The sequence below is a fragment of the Nerophis lumbriciformis genome, linkage group LG17, assembly GCF_033978685.3.
Source record: "Nerophis lumbriciformis linkage group LG17, RoL_Nlum_v2.1, whole genome shotgun sequence".
NCBI lineage: Eukaryota > Metazoa > Chordata > Actinopteri > Syngnathiformes > Syngnathidae > Nerophis > Nerophis lumbriciformis.
Window position 1 is genome coordinate 3,426,351 of NC_084564.2, and position 19,168 is coordinate 3,445,518.

Consider the following 19,168-nt stretch of genomic DNA (forward strand, 5'->3'; position numbering starts at 1 on the left):
AAATTCTGATAACTGAGCTGACAGTTTGTTTGTTTTTACCAGAAAATCTATTGTAATTTTTACCATGTACAATTTGATGGAAAATCATAAGTCAAGCAGATATATATATTTTTTTAACCAAAACAAAGTTTGAAATGTATTATATTTATTGCATTATTAGGGGGGCGGTGCCTCTGGATTGGCAGACCGGGGTGGTGGTTCCTCTCTTTAAGAAGGGGAACCGGAGGGTGTGTTCTAACTATCGTGGGATCACACTCCTCAGCCTTCCCGGTAAGGTCTATTCAGGTGTACTGGAGAGGAGGCTACGCCGGATAGTCGAACCTCGGATTCAGGAGGAACAGTGTGGTTTTCGTCCTGGTCGTGGAACTGTGGACCAGCTCTATACTCTCGGCAGGGTCCTTGAGGGTGCATGGGAGTTTGCCCAACCAGTCTACATGTGCTTTGTGGACTTGGAGAAGGCATTCGACCGTGTCCCTCGGGAAGTCCTGTGGGGAGTGCTCAGAGAGTATGGGATATCGGACTGTCTGATTGTGGCAGTCCGCTCCCTGTATGCTCAGTGCCAGAGCTTGGTCCGCATTGCCGGCAGTAAGTCGGACACGTTTCCAGTGAGGGTTGGACTCCGCCAAGGCTGCCCTTTGTCACCCATTCTGTTCATAACTTTTATGGACAGAATTTGTAGGCGCAGTCAAGGCGTTGAGGGGATCTGGTTTGGTGGCTGCAGGATTAGGTCTCTGCTTTTTGCAGATGATGTGGTCCTGATGGCTTCATCTGGCCAGGATCTTCAGCTCTCACTGGATCGGTTCGCAGCCGAGTGTGAAGTGACTGGGATGAGAATCAGCACCTCCAAGTCCGAGTCCATGGTTCTCGCCCGGAAAACGGTGGAGTGCCATCTCCGGGTTGGGGAGGAGATTTTGCCCCAAGTGGAGGAGTTCAAGTACCTCGGAGTCTTGTTCACGAGTGGGGGAAGAGTGGATCGTGAGATCGACAGGCGGATCGGTGCGGCGTCTTCAGTAATGCAGACGCTGTATCGATCCGTTGTGGTGAAGAAGGAGCTGAGCCGGAAGGCAAAGCTCTCAATTTACCGGTCGATCTACGTTCCCATCCTCACCTATGGTCATGAGCTTTGGGTTATGACGGAAAGGACAAGATCACGGGGCTCTCCCTTAGAGATAGGGTGAGAAGCTCTGCCATCCGGGAGGAGCTCAAAGTAAAGCCGCTGCTCCTCCACATCGAGAGGAGCCAGATGAGGTGGTTTGGGCATCTGGTCAGGATGCCACCCGAACGCCTCCCTAGGGAGGTGTTTAGGGCACGTCCGACCGGTAGGAGGCCGCGGGGAAGACCCAGGACACGTTGGGAAGACTATGTCTCCTGGCTGGCCTGGGAACGCCTCGGGGTCCCACAGGAAGAGCTGGACGAAGTGGCTGGGGAGAGGGAAGTCTGGGCTTCCCTGCTTAGGCTGCTGCCCCCGCGACCCGACCTCGGATAAGCGGAAGAAGATGGATGGATGGATGGCATTATTAGATAATTATAATTATTGTATTTTTTTCTGTCAAAATGGTAAGAACAAATACATTTTATAAGAAAAGATAAAGTACTTTGAGTACCTTGAGTTTGACATCTATGCTCTATGTGGTTGTTTAGAGCCACAACCACTAGGGCAGGGTGACATGTTTAAAAAGACGCTGACCAGTTTAACTCAATTTAAATGTGCACAGATGTATATTCTCAACTACATTAGACATTTAAAGACTTGGGTGTTTAATTTGTGTAGCAACTTGGGAAATGAAACCCTGAAACTATGGAAGACCAAAATGGGGCCGCAAAAAATATGTGATATAGGGCCACAAAAAGCTTGGCACTGTCTGTGTTGTACCTGTTGACTGTGAAGTTTTCGAAGCCAAAGATGTCTAACAGTCCGATGCAGCGACGGATAGCTTTGGCCTGTGAGGATGGATGCTTGTAGATGGCAGCGTTGATCTTTTCCACGATCCACACAAACAAGCGGCCGTAAATACCCTGCAGACACACACGTCACACATCTTTGTTGCATCGGCTTAGTAAATTAATTACATCAGGTCCGGTGTTTCACAGTGTTTCACCTTCACGAAGGCGTCGCGCACATCCAAAGCTTGCTCCATGCTGAGGGGGGTGGAAACCGTTTCTCCTCTAGTGATCAAAGTTCTACTTGTCACACAGTTCATCAAGTCCTTGCCATCCACCTGGACTCACAGACATACACAATACTCTTACATTTCTTATTATTACCATAATCCTTATAAGTGAACTTGTCGCCCAACTATTAAGGTTTATACCAGAGGTGGGTAGTAACGCGCTACATTTACTCCGTTACATCTACTTGAGTAACTTTTGGGATAAATTGTACTTCTAAGAGTAGTTTTAATGCAACATACTTTTACTTGAGTATATTTATAGAGAAGAAACGCTACTTTTACTCCGCTACTTTTATCTACATTCAGCTCGCTACTCGCTACTAATTTTGATCGATCTGTTAATGCACGCTTTGTTTGTTTTGGTCTGTCAGACAGACCTTCATAGTGCCTGCGTTTCAACAAATACAGTCACTGGTGACGTTCACTCCGTTCCACCAATCAGATGCAGTCACTGGTGACGTTGGACCAATCAAACAGAGCCAGGTGGTCACATGACCTGACTTAAACAAGTTGAAAAACTTATTGGGGTGTTACCATTTAGTGGTCAATTGTACGGAATATGTACTGTACTGTGCAATCTACTAATAAAAGTTCCAATCAATCAATCAAAAGTGTGAAGGAAAAAATACCCTTTTTTATTTCAACCGTACATCCCGTCAAAGGCCTAAAGACTGACTGCACAGTTCCTGTCTTCACAATAAAAGTGCCGCTCCATCGCGCCTGCGCTTTCAAAATAAGAGTCTCCGAAAGCCAGCGCAAATAAGCTAGCAAGCTAGCAAGCTACGGAGTTTGCCGCCAATGTATTTCTTGTAAAGTGTATAAAAACGAATATGGAAGCTGGACGAATAAGAAGCCAAAAACCAACCACTTTCATGTGGTATTAGACAGAAAGGAGGAACTTTTTTTCTCCTCCATTTGAAAACGTGGACGTTATCATCACTACTGTCTGATTACAATCAATGCAAGTCATCAGAATCAGGTAATACACCAACTTATATTCTTGTCTTCATGAAAGAAAGGAATCTATATGTGTTAAACATGCATGTATATTCATTAAAACACCTTTAACATGTAAACAAAAACGGCAAAATAAATAAATATAAATTATATACTGTATATATCAATGTATGTATATATATATATATATATATATATATGTGTATATATATGTGTGTGTGTGTATTAGAGATGCGCGGTTTGCGGGCACAACCGCGGAGTCCGTGGATTATCCGCGGATCGGGCGGATGAAATTTAAAAAAATTAGATTTTATCCGCGGGTCGGGTCGGGTTGGGTGGTTAAAAAAAAAAAAGATTTTAAATAGATTCAGGCGGGTGGCAGTTAAACCAATTGGTAAATATATATACATAGTTAAATGTTGTTACCCACATACGAAAAACGAGCAGGCACCTGCAGCATATGCCACAACAGAAGAAAAAAAAAAAGAAGAGATGGACACTTTTACGGAGCGGAGAAGGGACGCCTCGCCGGGGTCCGGGACCGAGGCCCCTTCCCCCGAGAGGGCCCCACCGGGAGCCGTAGCTGAGGCGATCCGCGAGAAGGGCCCGACGCACGTCCAGGGTCACCACCGCGCCCACCGCACTGACACCCCGCCTCGTCCGCCTTCGCCGCGGCCGGCGTCACGCGCAGCAGGTAAGCAGCTTACCTGCCCGCCACCCCCGTGGCCAGGGGCTCGTAACAGGGGTCACTCCGCGCGCTCCACCCGCGCAGCTTACCTGCCCGCCACCCCTGTTGCCGGGGGCGCGTAACAGGGGTCACTCCGCGCGCAGTGCGCTCACGAAAGGGGTGGGTCTCACCCTGGTTGATATAGACAGCAGCTAGGACGGTGGCCATGGAAGTTGGAACCCGCTAAGGAGTGTGTAACAACCCACCTGCCGAATCAACTAGCCCTGAAAATGGATGGCGCTGGAGCGTCGGGCCCATACCCGGCCGTCGCCGGCAGCGAGACGCGCTTGGAGGTGCGCTCAGCACGGCTCCCATATGATTGCGCACTGGTGTGCGCCTGGGTCGTGACAGCGTGGCACGCGAATGTCTGTGCTGCATTGGATCAGTCTCCTTTCTTTAACAGGCAAAAGCTTTATAACCTCACTAATGCCTTGCATCGTCTATATTAGATATATAACAACGGGCGGATGCGGTTCTGATCAAATGTTAGATCGGGTGGATTGCGGATGGTTGACGACTTTCTGATGCGGTTGCGGATGAAATAATTGCCTATCCGCGCATCTCTAGTGTGTATATATATATATATATAGATATGTGTGTGTGTGTGTGTGTGTGTATATGTTACTCATCAGTTACTCAGTACTTGAGTAGTTTTTTCACAACATACTTTTTACTTTTACTCAAGTAAATATTTGGGTGACTACTCCTTACTTTTACTTGAGTAATAAATCTCTAAAGTAACAGTACTCTCTTACTTGAGTACAATTTCTGGCTACTCTACCCACCTCTGGTTAATACTGTCTAACAGGGCTAGTCAGCTAGCAAGTTCGGTACTAAAAACCCAAAGAGAGTAACATTAGATTACAATAGATTCCTAAAAAGACAAGCGCTCTGTCATATAGATGATCTTTGACCAGCTTTGCTTTGCAGTAACCCCGAGAGGGACAAGTGGTAGAAAATGGATGCTTTTCAGTAGTTCCTTAAAAAAAAGAGCTCCTGTTTTATGAACAGGGCTATTGTTTTCCGAATTTAGTAACTCTCACAAAATCAAATGTCTACTGCATTATCATCATCACCTCTAATAGTGTTGCTGCAGTCGTAAGATGCGGGCTGCGGACCACCTCACAGGCATCCAGGTTGTCATAGGTACGGGCTGGAGGTAAGTACAGCATTCAAAATGTGTAATGACACGCCAATAAAGAATAAACAGACTTCAGATGATCAAAGAGCAAGATGTTCACCTTCATAGCGCAGGTTGCCCATGTGCAAAATGGATGCCAGCAGTTTTGAGATCTCCCAATTCTCTTTGTCAGTAAACATTAGAACCTGCGGCATGTTGGATGTCGGTCATCCACAACAACATGCACACCGTCACTAAGTGAGTGCACGTACCTTCATGGCGGATCGGATGTTGGAGTACTCCTTCATGTCGTCACGGCCGTCACACACTGTGCATTTCCCCTGCACATGCACACACACTCTGCTTATCAGTATAACATTAACACATTATTCATTGCATCTACACTGAACAAAATATAGATGAAACACTTGTTTTTGCTCCCATTTTTCAGGAGTTGAACTCAAAGATTTAAAACGTATACTCCTATACACCGATTCCTCTCAAATATTGTTCACAAATCTGTCTAAATCTGTGTTAGTGAGCATTTCTTCTTTGCCAAGATAATCCATCCCACCGTACAGGTGTGGCATATCAAGATGCTGATTAAACCGCATGATCATTGTACAGGTATGCCTTAGGCTGCCCACGAAAAAAGTCCACTTTGAAATGTGCAGTTTTATCACACAGCACAATGCCAAAGATGTTGCAAGTTTTGAGGGAGCATGCAGTCGGCATGCCATACTTGCCAACCTTGAGACCTCCGAATTCAGGAGGTGGGGGGTGGGGGCGTGGTCGGGGGTGGGGGCGGGGCGTGGTTAAGAGGGGAGGAGTATATTGACAGCTAGAATTCACCAAGTCAAGTATTTCATATATATATATATATATATATATATATATTAGAGATGCGCGGTTTGCGGGCACAACCGCGGAGTCCGCGGATTATCCGCGAATCGGGCGGATGAAATTTAAAAAAATTAGATTTTATCAGCGGGTCGGGTCGGGTCGGGCGATTGAAATTTAAAAAAATTAGATTTTAAATAGATTCAGGCGGGTGGCAGTTAAACCAATTGGGAAATATATATACATAGTTAAATGTTGTTACCCACATACGAAAAACGAGCAGGCACCTGCTGCATATGCCACAACAGAAGAAAAAAAAAAGAGATGGACACTTTTACGGAGCGGAGAAGGCCCCCGACGCCTCGCCGGGGTCCGGGACCGAGGCCCCTTCCCCCGAGAGGGCCCCACCGGGAGCCGTAGCTGAGGCGATCCGCGAGAAGGGCCCGACGCACGTCCAGGGTCACCACCGCACCGACACCCCGCCTCGTCCGCCTTCGCCGCGGCCGGCGTCACGCGCAGCAGGTAAGCAGCTTACCTGCCCGCCACCCCCGTGGCCGGGGGCTCGTAACAGGGGTCACTCCGCGCGCTCCGCCCGCGCAGCTTACCTGCCCGCCACCCCTGTTGCCGGGGGCGCGTAACAAGGGTCACTCCGCGCGCAGTGCGCTCACGAAAGGGGTGGGGCTCACCCTGGTTGATATAGACAGCAGCTAGGACGGTGGCCATGGAAGTTGGAACCCGCTAAGGAGTGTGTAACAACCCACCTGCCGAATCAACTAGCCCTGAAAATGGATGGCGCTGGAGCGTCGGGCCCATATACCCGGCCGTCGCCGGCAGCGAGACGCGCTTGGAGGTGTGCTCAGCGCGGCTCCCATATGATTGCGCACTGGTGTGCGTCTGGGTCGTGACAGCGTGGCACGCGAATGTCTGTGCTGCATTGGATCAGTCTCCTTTCTTTAACAGGCAAATTTTGCATTTCCTTTGGAAATCGAGGTCCCAGAGTCTGGAGGAAGACAGGAGAGGCACAGGATCCACGTTGCCTGAAGTCTAGTGTAAAGTTTCCACCATCAGTGATGGTTTGGGGTGCCATGTCATCTGCTGGTGTCGGTCCACTCTGTTTCCTGAGATCCAGGGTCAACGCAGCCGTCTACCAGCAAGTTTTAGAGCACTTCATGCTTCCTGCTGCTGACCTGCTCTATGGAGATGGAGATTTCAAGTTCCAACAGGACTTGGCGCCTGCACACAGCGCAAAATCTACCTGTGCCTGGTTTACGGACTATGGTATTTCTGTTCTAAATTGGCCCGCCAACTCCACTGACCTTAGCCCCATAGAAAATCTGTGGGGTATTGTGAAAAGGAAGATGCAGAATGCCAGACCCAAAAACGCAGAAGAGTTGAAGGCCACTATCAGAGCAACCTGGGCTCTCATAACACCTGAGCAGTGCCAGAAACTCATCGACTCCATGCCACGCCGCATTAACGCAGTAATTGAGGCAAAAGGAGCTCCAACCAAGTATTGAGTATTGTACATGCTCATATTTTTCATTTTCATACTTTTCAGTTGGCCAACATTTCTAAAAATCCTTTTTTTGTATTAGCCTTAAGTAATATTCTAATTTTGTGACACACGGAATTTTGGATTTTCATTTGTTGCCACTTCAAATCATCAAAATTAAATGAAATAAACATTTGAATGCATCAGTCTGTGTGCAATGAATAAATATAATGTACAAGTTACACCTTTTGAATGCAATTACTGAAATAAATCAAGTTTTTCCAAATATTCTAATTTACTGGCTTTTAACTGTATAGTAAAGTTTTAGATTTTTGAGTTCAACTCATGAGAAAATGGGAGCAAAAATACAAATGTTGCGTTTATATTTTTGTACAGTATAACTGCATGTGTTTCCTTTTTGTAGAAATGTTCCAGAAAGATTATAGACACTACAGTATTGCAATGAGGGGAGGCCACAGACCATGGTCAGGTAGGTGTAGTCTGTGGCTTTGGTCAGGCCCAGTTTCTTCTTCTCATCAGCCGTCATGCCTTTCAGCATGCAGTAGAAGATGTGGTAGTTCCTTTCATCGTGGGCCTACATGGAGACAGAAAGCATTTAGGTCAGATTTAATTGAAATATAGAATGTGTCCATATATTGCCACTATTTTGTCCCACATGCAAGCGCGGTACCTGGCGACAAACTCGCGATTTCTCCAGCAGGTATTGTTCTATCTTGGCTCCCTCGATGGCTCCTCTCTTGTTGAAATGGATGTCAATGTATTTCCCAAAGCGAGAGGAGTTGTCGTTGCGGATGGTTTTTGCGTTGCCAAAGGCTGCAAGACAAACAGATGGCTGAAAGGGCTGACATTATAAACATTTATTGATTACCTTTTGAATGTGCTAAGGATTGTAATTTATCCTTCAATATTTAGACTAAAAGCATACCTGCCAACTACTCCGGTTTTCCCGTAATTAGTACGGTTTTCATCAACCTATTCCGGGTTACGGTTGCAGTGATAAAAAATATGGTTTTTCATTAATTAAACAAAAAATATTTTTTTAAAAGTTTTATTCATGAAATCGCTTAACAACAATGACAATCGACACTGCTTCCCGTAACTTCCTATCAAGCCATTCCGAATGCCATGCGCGAGGCTATTTATAGCACCGCTGCCAAGCACGAGGCACCAGTTGCCATTGTTTCCAAACGAGCGAACGATCATGGAATCAGCCGGAGAAAAATCGCAAACGAGTCTTAAACCGAAAAGAAAACTGCAGTCATTCCGTGAAGAATATTCAAAAAGTTCCAAAAAGGGTGAAAACTACGGGAATTGCACCTTGTGCAGACAAGATTTTTCGATCGGACACGGAGGAATTAGCGATGTAAAAGACCACGTTGGGACAAAAAAACACAAGTCTAATGCCGTTGCTAGCGATACAAGTGGAAAACTTTCAACGTTTTTCGGATTTTAGCCACAAAAAGGTAATGACACCAATGTTATCTATTGGAATTGTTTAGTACTGTTATACTGTTAAAAGTGTTTATACTATTTATGCTTTCAAGTCCAAGTTGAAGAAATCTTGTTAAATGTTGACAGCATAACTACCAAAATACAGAAGTATGTCCTTAATATTTTTGCAGTGCTATTTCTGTTGAAAAGTTCAAATGATTACATTAGAGATGTGATGTGCCACTTTTCAAGTGTCTGATGGCTTCAATTAATTTTCATTCATTTGTCATTTTTTGAATTCTTTTGAAAGGCTTACAAAAAAACTACATTTGAATTGTAATTCCATGCTATTGACAGGACTATTAATTTTAATGAAGATAGCTTACCATGTTTACAGTATGATAATTGTGATAGAAATGTGAATTTTAGGCACAGAATATGTTTTACAATTGAACAAGGCAGTAGATTATACAAGCTTGGACAGAAAGTTAATAATGACACCAATTTTTTTTTAATGGAATTGTTTAGTACTGTTTTACCATTTGTTTACTGTAAAAAGTGTTTATACTTTCAATTAACAAATTGAAGTCTTGTGAAAGGTTGACAGGATAACTGGCATTAACTGTCAAAATTTCAAACTATTGAAGTTAGCTTACAGAATAAACATGTCAATCAACCCATATGATTTTTGCTGTAATATTTTTGTTTTGAAAAGTCACTGTGACTGATAGAAAAGTGATGGTTTTAGCAACATTTTAACCTGTCTGAATGCTAATAATCATTTTGCGTCGGGGGGTGAACCCCCCACCAGGACTTTGCCTGCGGCCCCTGGACCCTGGCTACTAGGTTTTTCTGATTTCAAAAGTTGGCAGGTATGTAAAAGCTTCTCCTTGATAATGTGTGTTGCTACCCTCCAGAATGGGGTTGGCCTCCAGGACTTGCTGCTCAATCCATGAGTGTTGACCACTGATGGCTGCCAAGAACTGCAGGATAAGCTTGGTGCTTTCCGTCTTTCCGGCTCCGGACTCCCCGCTGTGGAACACACAAGAAAAGACGTGTTTGACTTCCTGAGTAAGTAAGACTCAGGTCTTAAACAGGCCTACCTGATGATGCAACACTGGTCGCGGTTGTTCCTCTGCATGTTGAAGTAACAGTTGTCAGCAATGGCGAAGATGTGAGGCGGCATCTCACCGATCTTCTTGTTGGTGTAGAGGCGGATCTGGTCTGCCGTGTAGATAGGAAGCAGCTGATACGGGTTGATGGCCACCAGTATGGAGCCTGTGTACGTCTGGAAGGAGAATGCTAATGTCACCGGTGGGTCAACACTCCTTGACTGACTAAACTAGCAGGGTGATTTTCAACTAACTCTGACCAAAGATGACCTAACAATACAAGAACATTGCTGAAATATTACAAAGTTTTTGTCAAGACTAACAAAAAGTGCTATTTTGGGAGTTTATTCTATCGTCAATGCTTGACTTATAAAATGGGTGAGTTGAGGCTGTTGAAGGGAAGATGAGGTAACATGCGTCTGGCATCTCAGGTGGACGAACAGATCAGCGTTAGCAACCAGAGAAGAGGCGACCATGTCGGGAACAAGCACGCATGCACAGCTCGCTTGTCAGCACACACCACAAGTAGATCTATGAAGCTCGGCTAAAGTGGTACTTAAAACCTACCAAAGTGTACGTATCGATTTAAAACATGCAAGAAAATGTAGTGTTCGCCAATGAAGTCTGGAGCCATCTGCACACTTACCCTGCCACCACAGTTTGTCTTCAGAGCAAACAGTAAGAGGGAAGAGACAATGAAGGCAAAAGAGAGAAAATAAGCAGAAAGTAAGGAAGAGAGAAGCAGAAACGCCTATGAGGTAGAAGGAGAAGTCCAGGAAGGAAGTATGAGTCCAGAAACACCACCAAGCAGTCGACTCACATAGATGAGCTTCTCTCTGTATCTGATGAGCAGGTTGCGGAGGATCCCAGCCTCATTGAGATCTCCCAGGCGAATCATGTCCTCCACGCCATGGATGGAGGTGGGGTGCATGGGCTTGATGTTGTTAGCCTTCTGGGGGGAGATCCAGTGCTCCTGGACAAGGAGGGAAAGTTGAGACTGATCTAGGTCTAAATCCTAAACGGACACTTTCTATCCCAAACATCAGCTCATTCCAGGATGGACTGGTGTGTCAGCGATCAAATGCATGCAATTCCAGACAAACTTACATTTCCTTCATCGTCCAACACCTGGATCTGTCCCGAGTCACAGAGTTTGACCACGGCACCAATCGGAACCTCAAACTCCCGACCACTCTTCAAATCCAGCCACACGTAGTCGCCCTGGGAACATAAGTAGCACTTTATTGTCAGTCCATGCCACAAACACACACATACTAACCATCTACATGTTCATTGGAAGCATTCTTCCAAAACACAACACAGTGAAGACACACACACACACACACACACACACACACAGAATACCGGGAGCAGCGTGCTTTGTTTCATGACAGTGTTGACGTTTCGGAGCAGAGCCCACTTGGCCTGATCCTTCTCGTAGGCGTCCACATAGTCACGACGCTTGTACATGGTCACACACTCGTGATGTCCTCACACACGCCAAAAATGATCCGATCCACAGTCCACTTCTTCCCATTAAATAGTCAAAAGTCAGAGAAGGGTCATCCCACTGTTTGAGCTCATCTTACGTCTGAATAAAGTGAAGCTAAGTCCATCCTCGTGCTCATCTCTCAGTAACATTTTCTTGACCATTCCTGCTTTTACCTTGCGTCCCCTTAGGCTCGAACAACCTCCCCTCCGTTGTCCATGGCAACAAGGTGCCGCTTCCTCCTTAGGTGTGTCCAACGGGTGTTGGATTTCTGGATAGACACTTTAAGCTCATCCTGCCGGGGACGTTCGTAAGTGTCCTAACATTACTACACCTGTTGTACACGCCAATGATGCTGATGTAATCTACAGTAGGATTGCAACAAATACATAGTCCACAGTAATGATATCCGTCTATATTCAAATAAAATGTCACATCATGGGTTGTAAGCAGAGGTGGGTAGAGTAGCCAGAAATGGTACTCAAGTAAGAGTACTGTTACTTTAGAGATTTATTACTCAAGTAAAAGTAAGGAGTAGTCACCCAAATATTTACTTGAGTAAAAGTAAAAAGTATGTTGTGACAAAACTACTTAAGTACTGAGTAACTGATGAGTAATTTATATGTATTTATTTTGCTGTTTTTGTTTACATGTTAAAGGTGTTTTAATGAATATACATGCATGTTTAACATATAGATTCCTTTCTTTCATGAAGACTAGAATATAAGTTGGTGTATTACCTGATTCTGATGACTTGCGTTGATTGTAATCAGACAGTAGTGATGATAACGTCCACGTTTTCAAATGGAGGAGAAGAAAAGTTCCTCCTTTCCGTCTAATACCACATGAAAGTGGTGGGTTTTTGGCATCTTATTTGTCCGGCTTCCATATTCGTTTTTATACACTTTACAAGAAATATATTGGCGTCAAACTCCGTAGCTCACTAGCTTGTTTGCGCTGGCTTTCGGAGACTCTTATTGTGAAAGCGCAGGTGCGATGGAGCGGCACTTTTATTGTGAAGACAGGAACGTCCTCATGTGCGGTCAGTCTTTAGGCTTTTGACGGGATGTACGGTTGAAATAAAAAAAGTATCTTTTTTCCTTCACACTTTTGATTGATTGATTGGAACTTTTATTAGTAGATTGCACAGTACAGTACATATTCCGTACAATTGACCACTAAATGGTAACACCCCAATAAGTTTTTCAACTTGTTTAAGTCAGGTCATGTGACCGCCTGGCTCTGTTTGATTGGTCCAACGTCACCAGTGACTGCATCTGATTGGTGGAACGGAGTGAAACGTCACCAGTAAGGCAGGCACTTTGAAGGTCTGTCTGACAGACCAAAACAAACAAAGCGTGCATTAACAGATCGATAAAAATTAGTAGCGAGTAGCGAGCTGAATGTATATAAAAGTAGCGGAGTAAAAGTAGCGTTCCTTCTCTATGAATATACTTAAGTAAAAGTAAAAGTATGTTGCATTAAAACTACTCTTAGAAGTACAATTTATCCCAAAAGTTACTCAAGTAGATGTAACGGAGTAAATGTAGCGCGTTACTACCCACCTCTGGTTGTAAGTAAAGAAAAAAGCTTGTTGAGACGTCGCTGGCTTTAAATATAACGCATGTTTACAACATAAACTGAATATATTGGAAAAAAAATAGGCCCAAACATCAAGGAGTTATTTCTGATTGAAGCTTTAATTACTTGAAAGACAAACGTAACACATATCTACATCCTATGGCCCAGCTGTCAATCACGGCATCTGATCTTTTAAAATTACAGTTACACATAAAATAATAATAATAATTAAAGCTGCAAGCAGCGTTGGTCGGGCCCACGTATTTGGCAGGTGCTAGTCCTAAGTGTCCCAATACTTTTGTCTACTTTTAGTCTGAAGTGTCCCAAGACTTTTGTCTAGTGTACCTACCTTGTCTGCATTGTGTGGGCACGCTGGTGCTTCCTGCTTTTAAGCAGCCATCTTAAAAGAGCAGCAGCGCAGCAGCATCAGCGCAGCGGGTCTTTGAAGGGTCATAAAATCAAAACCGGAGCAGTTATTAAAAATCCCATCTATACTTTTAATCACAAGGGTTTTATCTCTCACCTGTGTTAGTTTGAAGGCGAAACGACAAACGCGCTCAGAGGAGATAGATTTTGAAGGAAGGTGACCGGTTTTAACAAAAATGTTGTTTTGAAGGGGGAATAGAAAACTTCCTGTTGATTTTTGCTGGGGGTTGTCAATTTATGAAATGTAGGTCTAAGTGAGACCTACATAGAGGCTTTTGTTTCATGTCTCTCCGACCTTCCCAGTGGGAGTTACAGGCAGTTTTGTAATTTTCTTCATCCGAGGAGCAGTTTTTTGTGCGTTTTATTAAAAAATTGCTGTAGAGCACAATTTTTAGATTTGGGGTTAGGTTTTTTCATTAGATCACAGTTTTAGCCAGTTCTGATTTGTGTGTTAAGTTCGGTGAGTTTTGAAGCATGTTAAGGGGGTCAAATTACAGCTCAAAGAGGCAAAAGTGACTGTCTTTAGTACTTTTTTGTCTTGAAGGGGGAATTGCCAACTTCCTGTTAATTTTAGCCCGAGAATGTACCATTATGAAAGTTAGGTCTGAGTCAGACCTACATAGAGGATTTTGTTTCATGTCTTTCCGACCTTCCTAGTGGGAGTTACAGGCAGTCTAGTTTTTTTTTTTTCCCTAGGGGGCGCTAGAGCGCAATTTTGATTTTTGCAGTTGTTTTTTTTTATTAAAAGACAATTTTCGCAGGTCCTGATGTGTGGGTCAAATACATCAGGATGCTGTGTGGGAGTCCTTTTGCAATGGGCCATTGCGGGCCCTAATAATAAAACCTTAGAAATTCAATAGGTCCTTATGTCCCATTGCATAAGGACTCCCTGTGGGAGTCCTTTTGCAATGGGCCATTGCGGGCCCTAATAATAATGATAATGGATTACATTTATATAGTGGAATAAAAGACCAAACAGGTGTATTGTGACGAGAACAAGAGTAACAATGTTTTTTTTTTAATTATTCAAGTGTAATTGTATAATTACTGTAATCTAATGAAATGAGTTGAATGACTGCTGACCATCCTTTCCTCTTTGAACAATCCCAGCCATATTTCCAAAGCATAAGTCCAGCTTGTGTGACATCAAATAACACACAGTCCAAAGATTATTGAGCCAGCGGTCAAAGAGGTAAGGTGGTATTTATCAAGTCAGAACTGCACAAACAAGCTTGCTGCTATAGTTACTTTTTTTAGAGCAATTAATCGGTATAAACATGGCTGACTGAAGAACAACATTCATGTATTTGTGGAGCTATCAGTTGCTCTTCATTCATTATTCAATAAATTCACCTCGGTCAGCCTCTCGGTTGCATGGTGTGACATGTTAGCACAAACACTCACACTGCAAACTTGTTAGCAAACATTCAATAATCATGTTTCATACTCGGATTCTTGTCCTTTATCTTAAAGCAAGTAGCTGCCAGTCTATCATTCCTACATAACAAACTTGTGCAAGTTGTGCACAAGACTGATCCCAGCACAGTTCCTATGACACCAGCAGTAATGTAACGTGCGACTCTTCCTTCCGCTAAATAATTCAGGCAGGTGTTGGCTTTCCAATATGTCTCTGCTGTGTTGGATGCTGACAAACTAAAAATGTACTCAAATTTAGTGTCTTCTTGTCTCTTATCGCAAGTCAACATAAGCACTTAAGTCTCAAAATCATCTCGTGAAGACATTGATTGATTGATTGAAACTTTTATTAGTAGATTGCACAGTACAGTACATATTCTGTACAATTGACCACTAAATGGTAACACCCCAATACGTTTTTCAACTTGTTTAAGTCAAGATGCACGTTAATCAATTCATGGTAAAAACGTGAAAGAATAAAATAAAAAGGTAAAAAAATATATAAACTAGTTATGCAAGTAACTGTTGGTTGTTGTAAAGCAGGGGTGCTCATTACGTCGATCGCGATCTACCGGTCTATCGCGGAGGGTGTGTCAGTCGATCACCAGCCAGCCATTAAAAAAATAGTCCTAAAAATGAGTGATCATAAATCTTCACTATGACGTCACTTCCGTCACTTGATTGACATTCACGGCACCCGAGGGTCTTCTGAGATGACGCTGGCTGCTGCCAGCTCATTAAAATCACCGACTGGAAGGCGAGAAACACTTTATTTCAACAGATTCTGGCGCCGTACCTGTCGTCAAAACTCCAAAGACCGACTGCACAGTTGCACAATAAAAGCGCTTCTTCATCCTGCCTGCGCTACCAAAATAAGAGTCTCAGAAAGCTGGCGTGCACAAGCTAGCAAGCTGCGGAGTTTGCCGACAATGTATTTCTTGTAAAGTGTCTAAAAAGGAGTACGGAAGCTGGATAAATAAGATGCCAAAAACCAACCACTTTCATGTGGTATTGGACAGAAAGGAGGACTTTTTTTCTCCTCCATTCGAAAATGCGGACCTTATCAGCACCACTGTCTGATTCCAATCAATGCAAGTCATCACAATCAGGTAATACACCAACTTATATTCTTGTCTTCATGAAAGAAAGGAATCTATATGTGTTAAACATGCTTGTATTATCTTTTAACACTTTTAACTTATTAACAATATTAACTATATGTGTTAAACATGCTTGTATTATCTTTAAACACCTAGTGGCCTAGTGGTTAGAGTGTCCGCCCTGAGATCGGTAGGTTGTGAGTTCAAACCCCGGCCGAGTCATACCAAAGACTATAAAAAATGGGACCCATTACCTCCCTGCTTGGCACTCAGCATCAAGGGTTGGAATTGGGGGTTAAATCACCAAAAATGATTCCCGGGCGCGGCACCGCTGCTGCCCACTGCTCCTCTCACCTCCCAGGGGGTGATCAAAGGGGATGGGTCAAATGCAGAGGACAAATTTCACCACACCTAGTGTGTGTGTGACAATCATTGGTACTTTAACTTTTAACTTATTAACAATATTAACTATATGTGTTAAACATGCTTGTATTATCTTTAAACACCTTTAACTTATTACCAATATTAACTATAAGTGTTAAACATGCTTGTATTATCTTTAAACACCTTTAACTTATTAACAATATTAACTATATGTGTTAAACATGCTTGTATTATCTTTAAACACCTTTAACTTATTACCAATATTAACTATAAGTGTTAAACATGCTTGTATTATCTTTAAACACCTTTAACTTGTTAACAATATTAACTATATTTTAAACATTCTTGTATTATCCTTAAACACCTTTAATTTATTACCAATATTAACTATATGTGTTAAACATGCTTGTATTATCTTTAAACACCTTTAACTTATTACCAATATTAACTATAAGTGTTAAACATGCTTGCATTATCACTAAACATCTTTAACTTGTTAACAATATTAACTATATGTGTTAAACATGTTTGCATTATCTTTAAACACCTTTAACTTATTAACAATATTAACTATATGTGTGTTAAACATGCTTGTGTTATCATTAATCACCTTTAAACTGTTAACAACATTAACTGTATGTATTAAACAAACTTGTATTTTCATTAAACACCTTTAATTTATTAACAATATTAACTATATGTGTTAAACATGCTTGTATTATCATTAAACACCTTTAACTTGTTAACAAAAACATATATTTCATAAATAAGTAAAAAAAAAAAAGTGTGAGCACCCCTGTTGTAAAGAGGCTAAAGGTTTGCTTGTAATACTGCTTTACTACTATTATATTACTACTTTTTACAGTAAGTAATGTTGTTCCCATACACACAATGCTTGTTTGTGCCCCCTGCTGGTGACCGCTACAACATCATCCCCGCAGAAAGTAGTTGAAGTGAAACAGCATCAGCACAAAGCATCAGTCACTGTTCTCTAATCGAGAGAGGTCATGTGACCGCTAGAGGCTCATTTGCATTTAGATAGACGTGTCAGCCGAGTCAAAGGTCAAAGCATGACATACAGCAGCGCCGTGCTAATGTCGCTACGTGCATGCGCCATAAAGTCAAGCAGAGTTTACCTTGATGAGGGTGTTGCACTTGTAACTCAGACGGCGGACGTTAGGGTCCCAGCCCTCCAGCGGCCAGTCGGATTCCCTCCTCTTAAATTTGGTTGCCATGGTGACCGGCAAGTTAAAATGCGCCAGACGTTGTGTGGGAGTGGACTAGCATATGACCGTCTGACATACTCTGTCATCAACACCGTCCTATTCAGTGTGATCACACCTACAGCGTCTGCATAGAAGTCAAACACTCCACGATGGATGATCATCTGTGTGTGTGTGTGTGTGTGTGTGTGTGTGTGTGTTGCCTCATTTTATTGGCTCACTCTACGCCCCCCTTATTCAACCCCATCAAAGGGGGCTGCTGTCTGAGCAAATTAGTGTGTCAGAAAGACTGACGAGGTCAACAACGCATTCACTGAGTCTTAAAAAGGCCGACATGCACACACACACACACAAAGATGTTTCAGTGCACCTTAATGAGTGTCTGCTCACTAATGAGTGCAACAAAACACACACAATCAACCCACACTATGGAACATTTAAATGTTTGAGTGAGTTTATTTGGAACATGCAAGTATACAACATGATACATCACAGTCTCCAGTTTCTCTTTTCAACATGTTCGAAAAGGAGTAGGAAGAAGCAGAGCTTATTTAATCCTACCCCTTTTCTTTTACATAACAGTTGCTAAAACTTTTGTTCACTTCCTGTTCTCAATTTATTCACAATATACTCCATAAGTAATCACAATAAAATAAGTAAATAAATAATAATTGGTGAAGTAAGTTACATTTCATATGTTGAGATAAGTAAGATTATTTTGTGAGTGAAAGAATGGATGAGTTAAATAAATTCAGAATGTTTATCATGGTTCTTCTTCTTTGTACTTTGTAAACACTTTAAGTTTGAAGAGTTTCTTGAAGTGGATCATATTAGTACATTGTTTGATTGCTTTGCTTAATCCATTCCATCATTTAATTCCACATACTGATATACTGAAGGTCTTAAGTGTTGTACGTGCATACAAATGTTTTAAATTACATTTCTCTCTAAGATTATATTTCTCCTCTTTTTTTGAGAAGAATTGTTGTATATTCTTGGGTAGCAGGTTATAGTTTGCTTTGTGTATCATTTTAGCTGTTTGCAAATTCACTATGTCGTAGAATTTCAGTATCTTTGATTCAATAAATAAAGGATTTGTGTGTTCTCTATATCCAACATGATGTATTATTCTAACTGATCTTTTTTGTAACACCGTTAATGAATGAAGTGTACTTTTGTAATTATTTCCCCATATTTCTGCACAATAACTCAGATATGGTAACACTAGTAGCAGTAGAGAATATGAAGTGATTTTTTGTCTAGAACATGTTTTGCTTTATTCATTATTGACGTGTTTCTTGCTACTTTATGTTGTATATTTTTTACGTGAGATTTCCAGTTCAATTTATCATCAATCATTATACCTAGAAATTTGGTTTCATTTACTCTTTCAATTTCTATTCCGTCTATTTGTATTAGTGTTTGACTTTCTCTTCTACTGTTACCAAATAGCATTATTTTAGTTTTACTGAGATTCAACGATAGTCTGTTTTTGTCAAACCATCTTTTTAATTTGTTCATTTCTTCTGTTATTATTTGTAGTATCTTCTGTGTGTTCTCTCCTGAACAAAACGCTGTTGTATCATCCGCAAATAATACTAACTTTAAATCTTTTGTAACTTTACAAATGTCATTTATATATAGATGGAATAATTTGGGTCCTAGTATTGATCCCTGG

General features: G+C 42.2%; 1 protein-coding gene across 4 annotated transcripts in view; it reads right to left on the reverse strand.

Annotated features, from left to right (window-relative positions):
* myo7aa (myosin VIIAa) overlaps positions 1–19,168 on the reverse strand; it is a 56,255-nt gene that overhangs the window by 28,253 nt on the left and 8,834 nt on the right. For 2 of the 4 annotated variants that reach the window (XM_061972255.1, XM_061972254.1), the window contains exons 1-12: positions 17,404–17,612; positions 10,979–11,092; positions 10,692–10,844; positions 9,863–10,047; positions 9,670–9,791; positions 7,999–8,141; positions 7,789–7,902; positions 5,248–5,316; positions 5,097–5,181; positions 4,932–5,008; positions 2,100–2,219; positions 1,874–2,016 (exon numbers count right to left, since the gene is read on the reverse strand). In XM_061972255.1, the coding sequence (XP_061828239.1) occupies positions 1,874–2,016; positions 2,100–2,219; positions 4,932–5,008; positions 5,097–5,181; positions 5,248–5,316; positions 7,789–7,902; positions 7,999–8,141; positions 9,670–9,791; positions 9,863–10,047; positions 10,692–10,844; positions 10,979–11,092; positions 17,404–17,502 (1,424 nt within the window). In that variant the 5' untranslated portion in view covers positions 17,503–17,612. Of the gene's footprint in view, positions 1–1,873; positions 2,017–2,099; positions 2,220–4,931; positions 5,009–5,096; positions 5,182–5,247; positions 5,317–7,788; positions 7,903–7,998; positions 8,142–9,669; positions 9,792–9,862; positions 10,048–10,691; positions 10,845–10,978; positions 11,093–17,403; positions 17,613–19,168 lie in introns of those variants that run through there. The other 2 variants (XM_061972257.1, XM_061972256.1) reach the window with 1 other exon arrangement.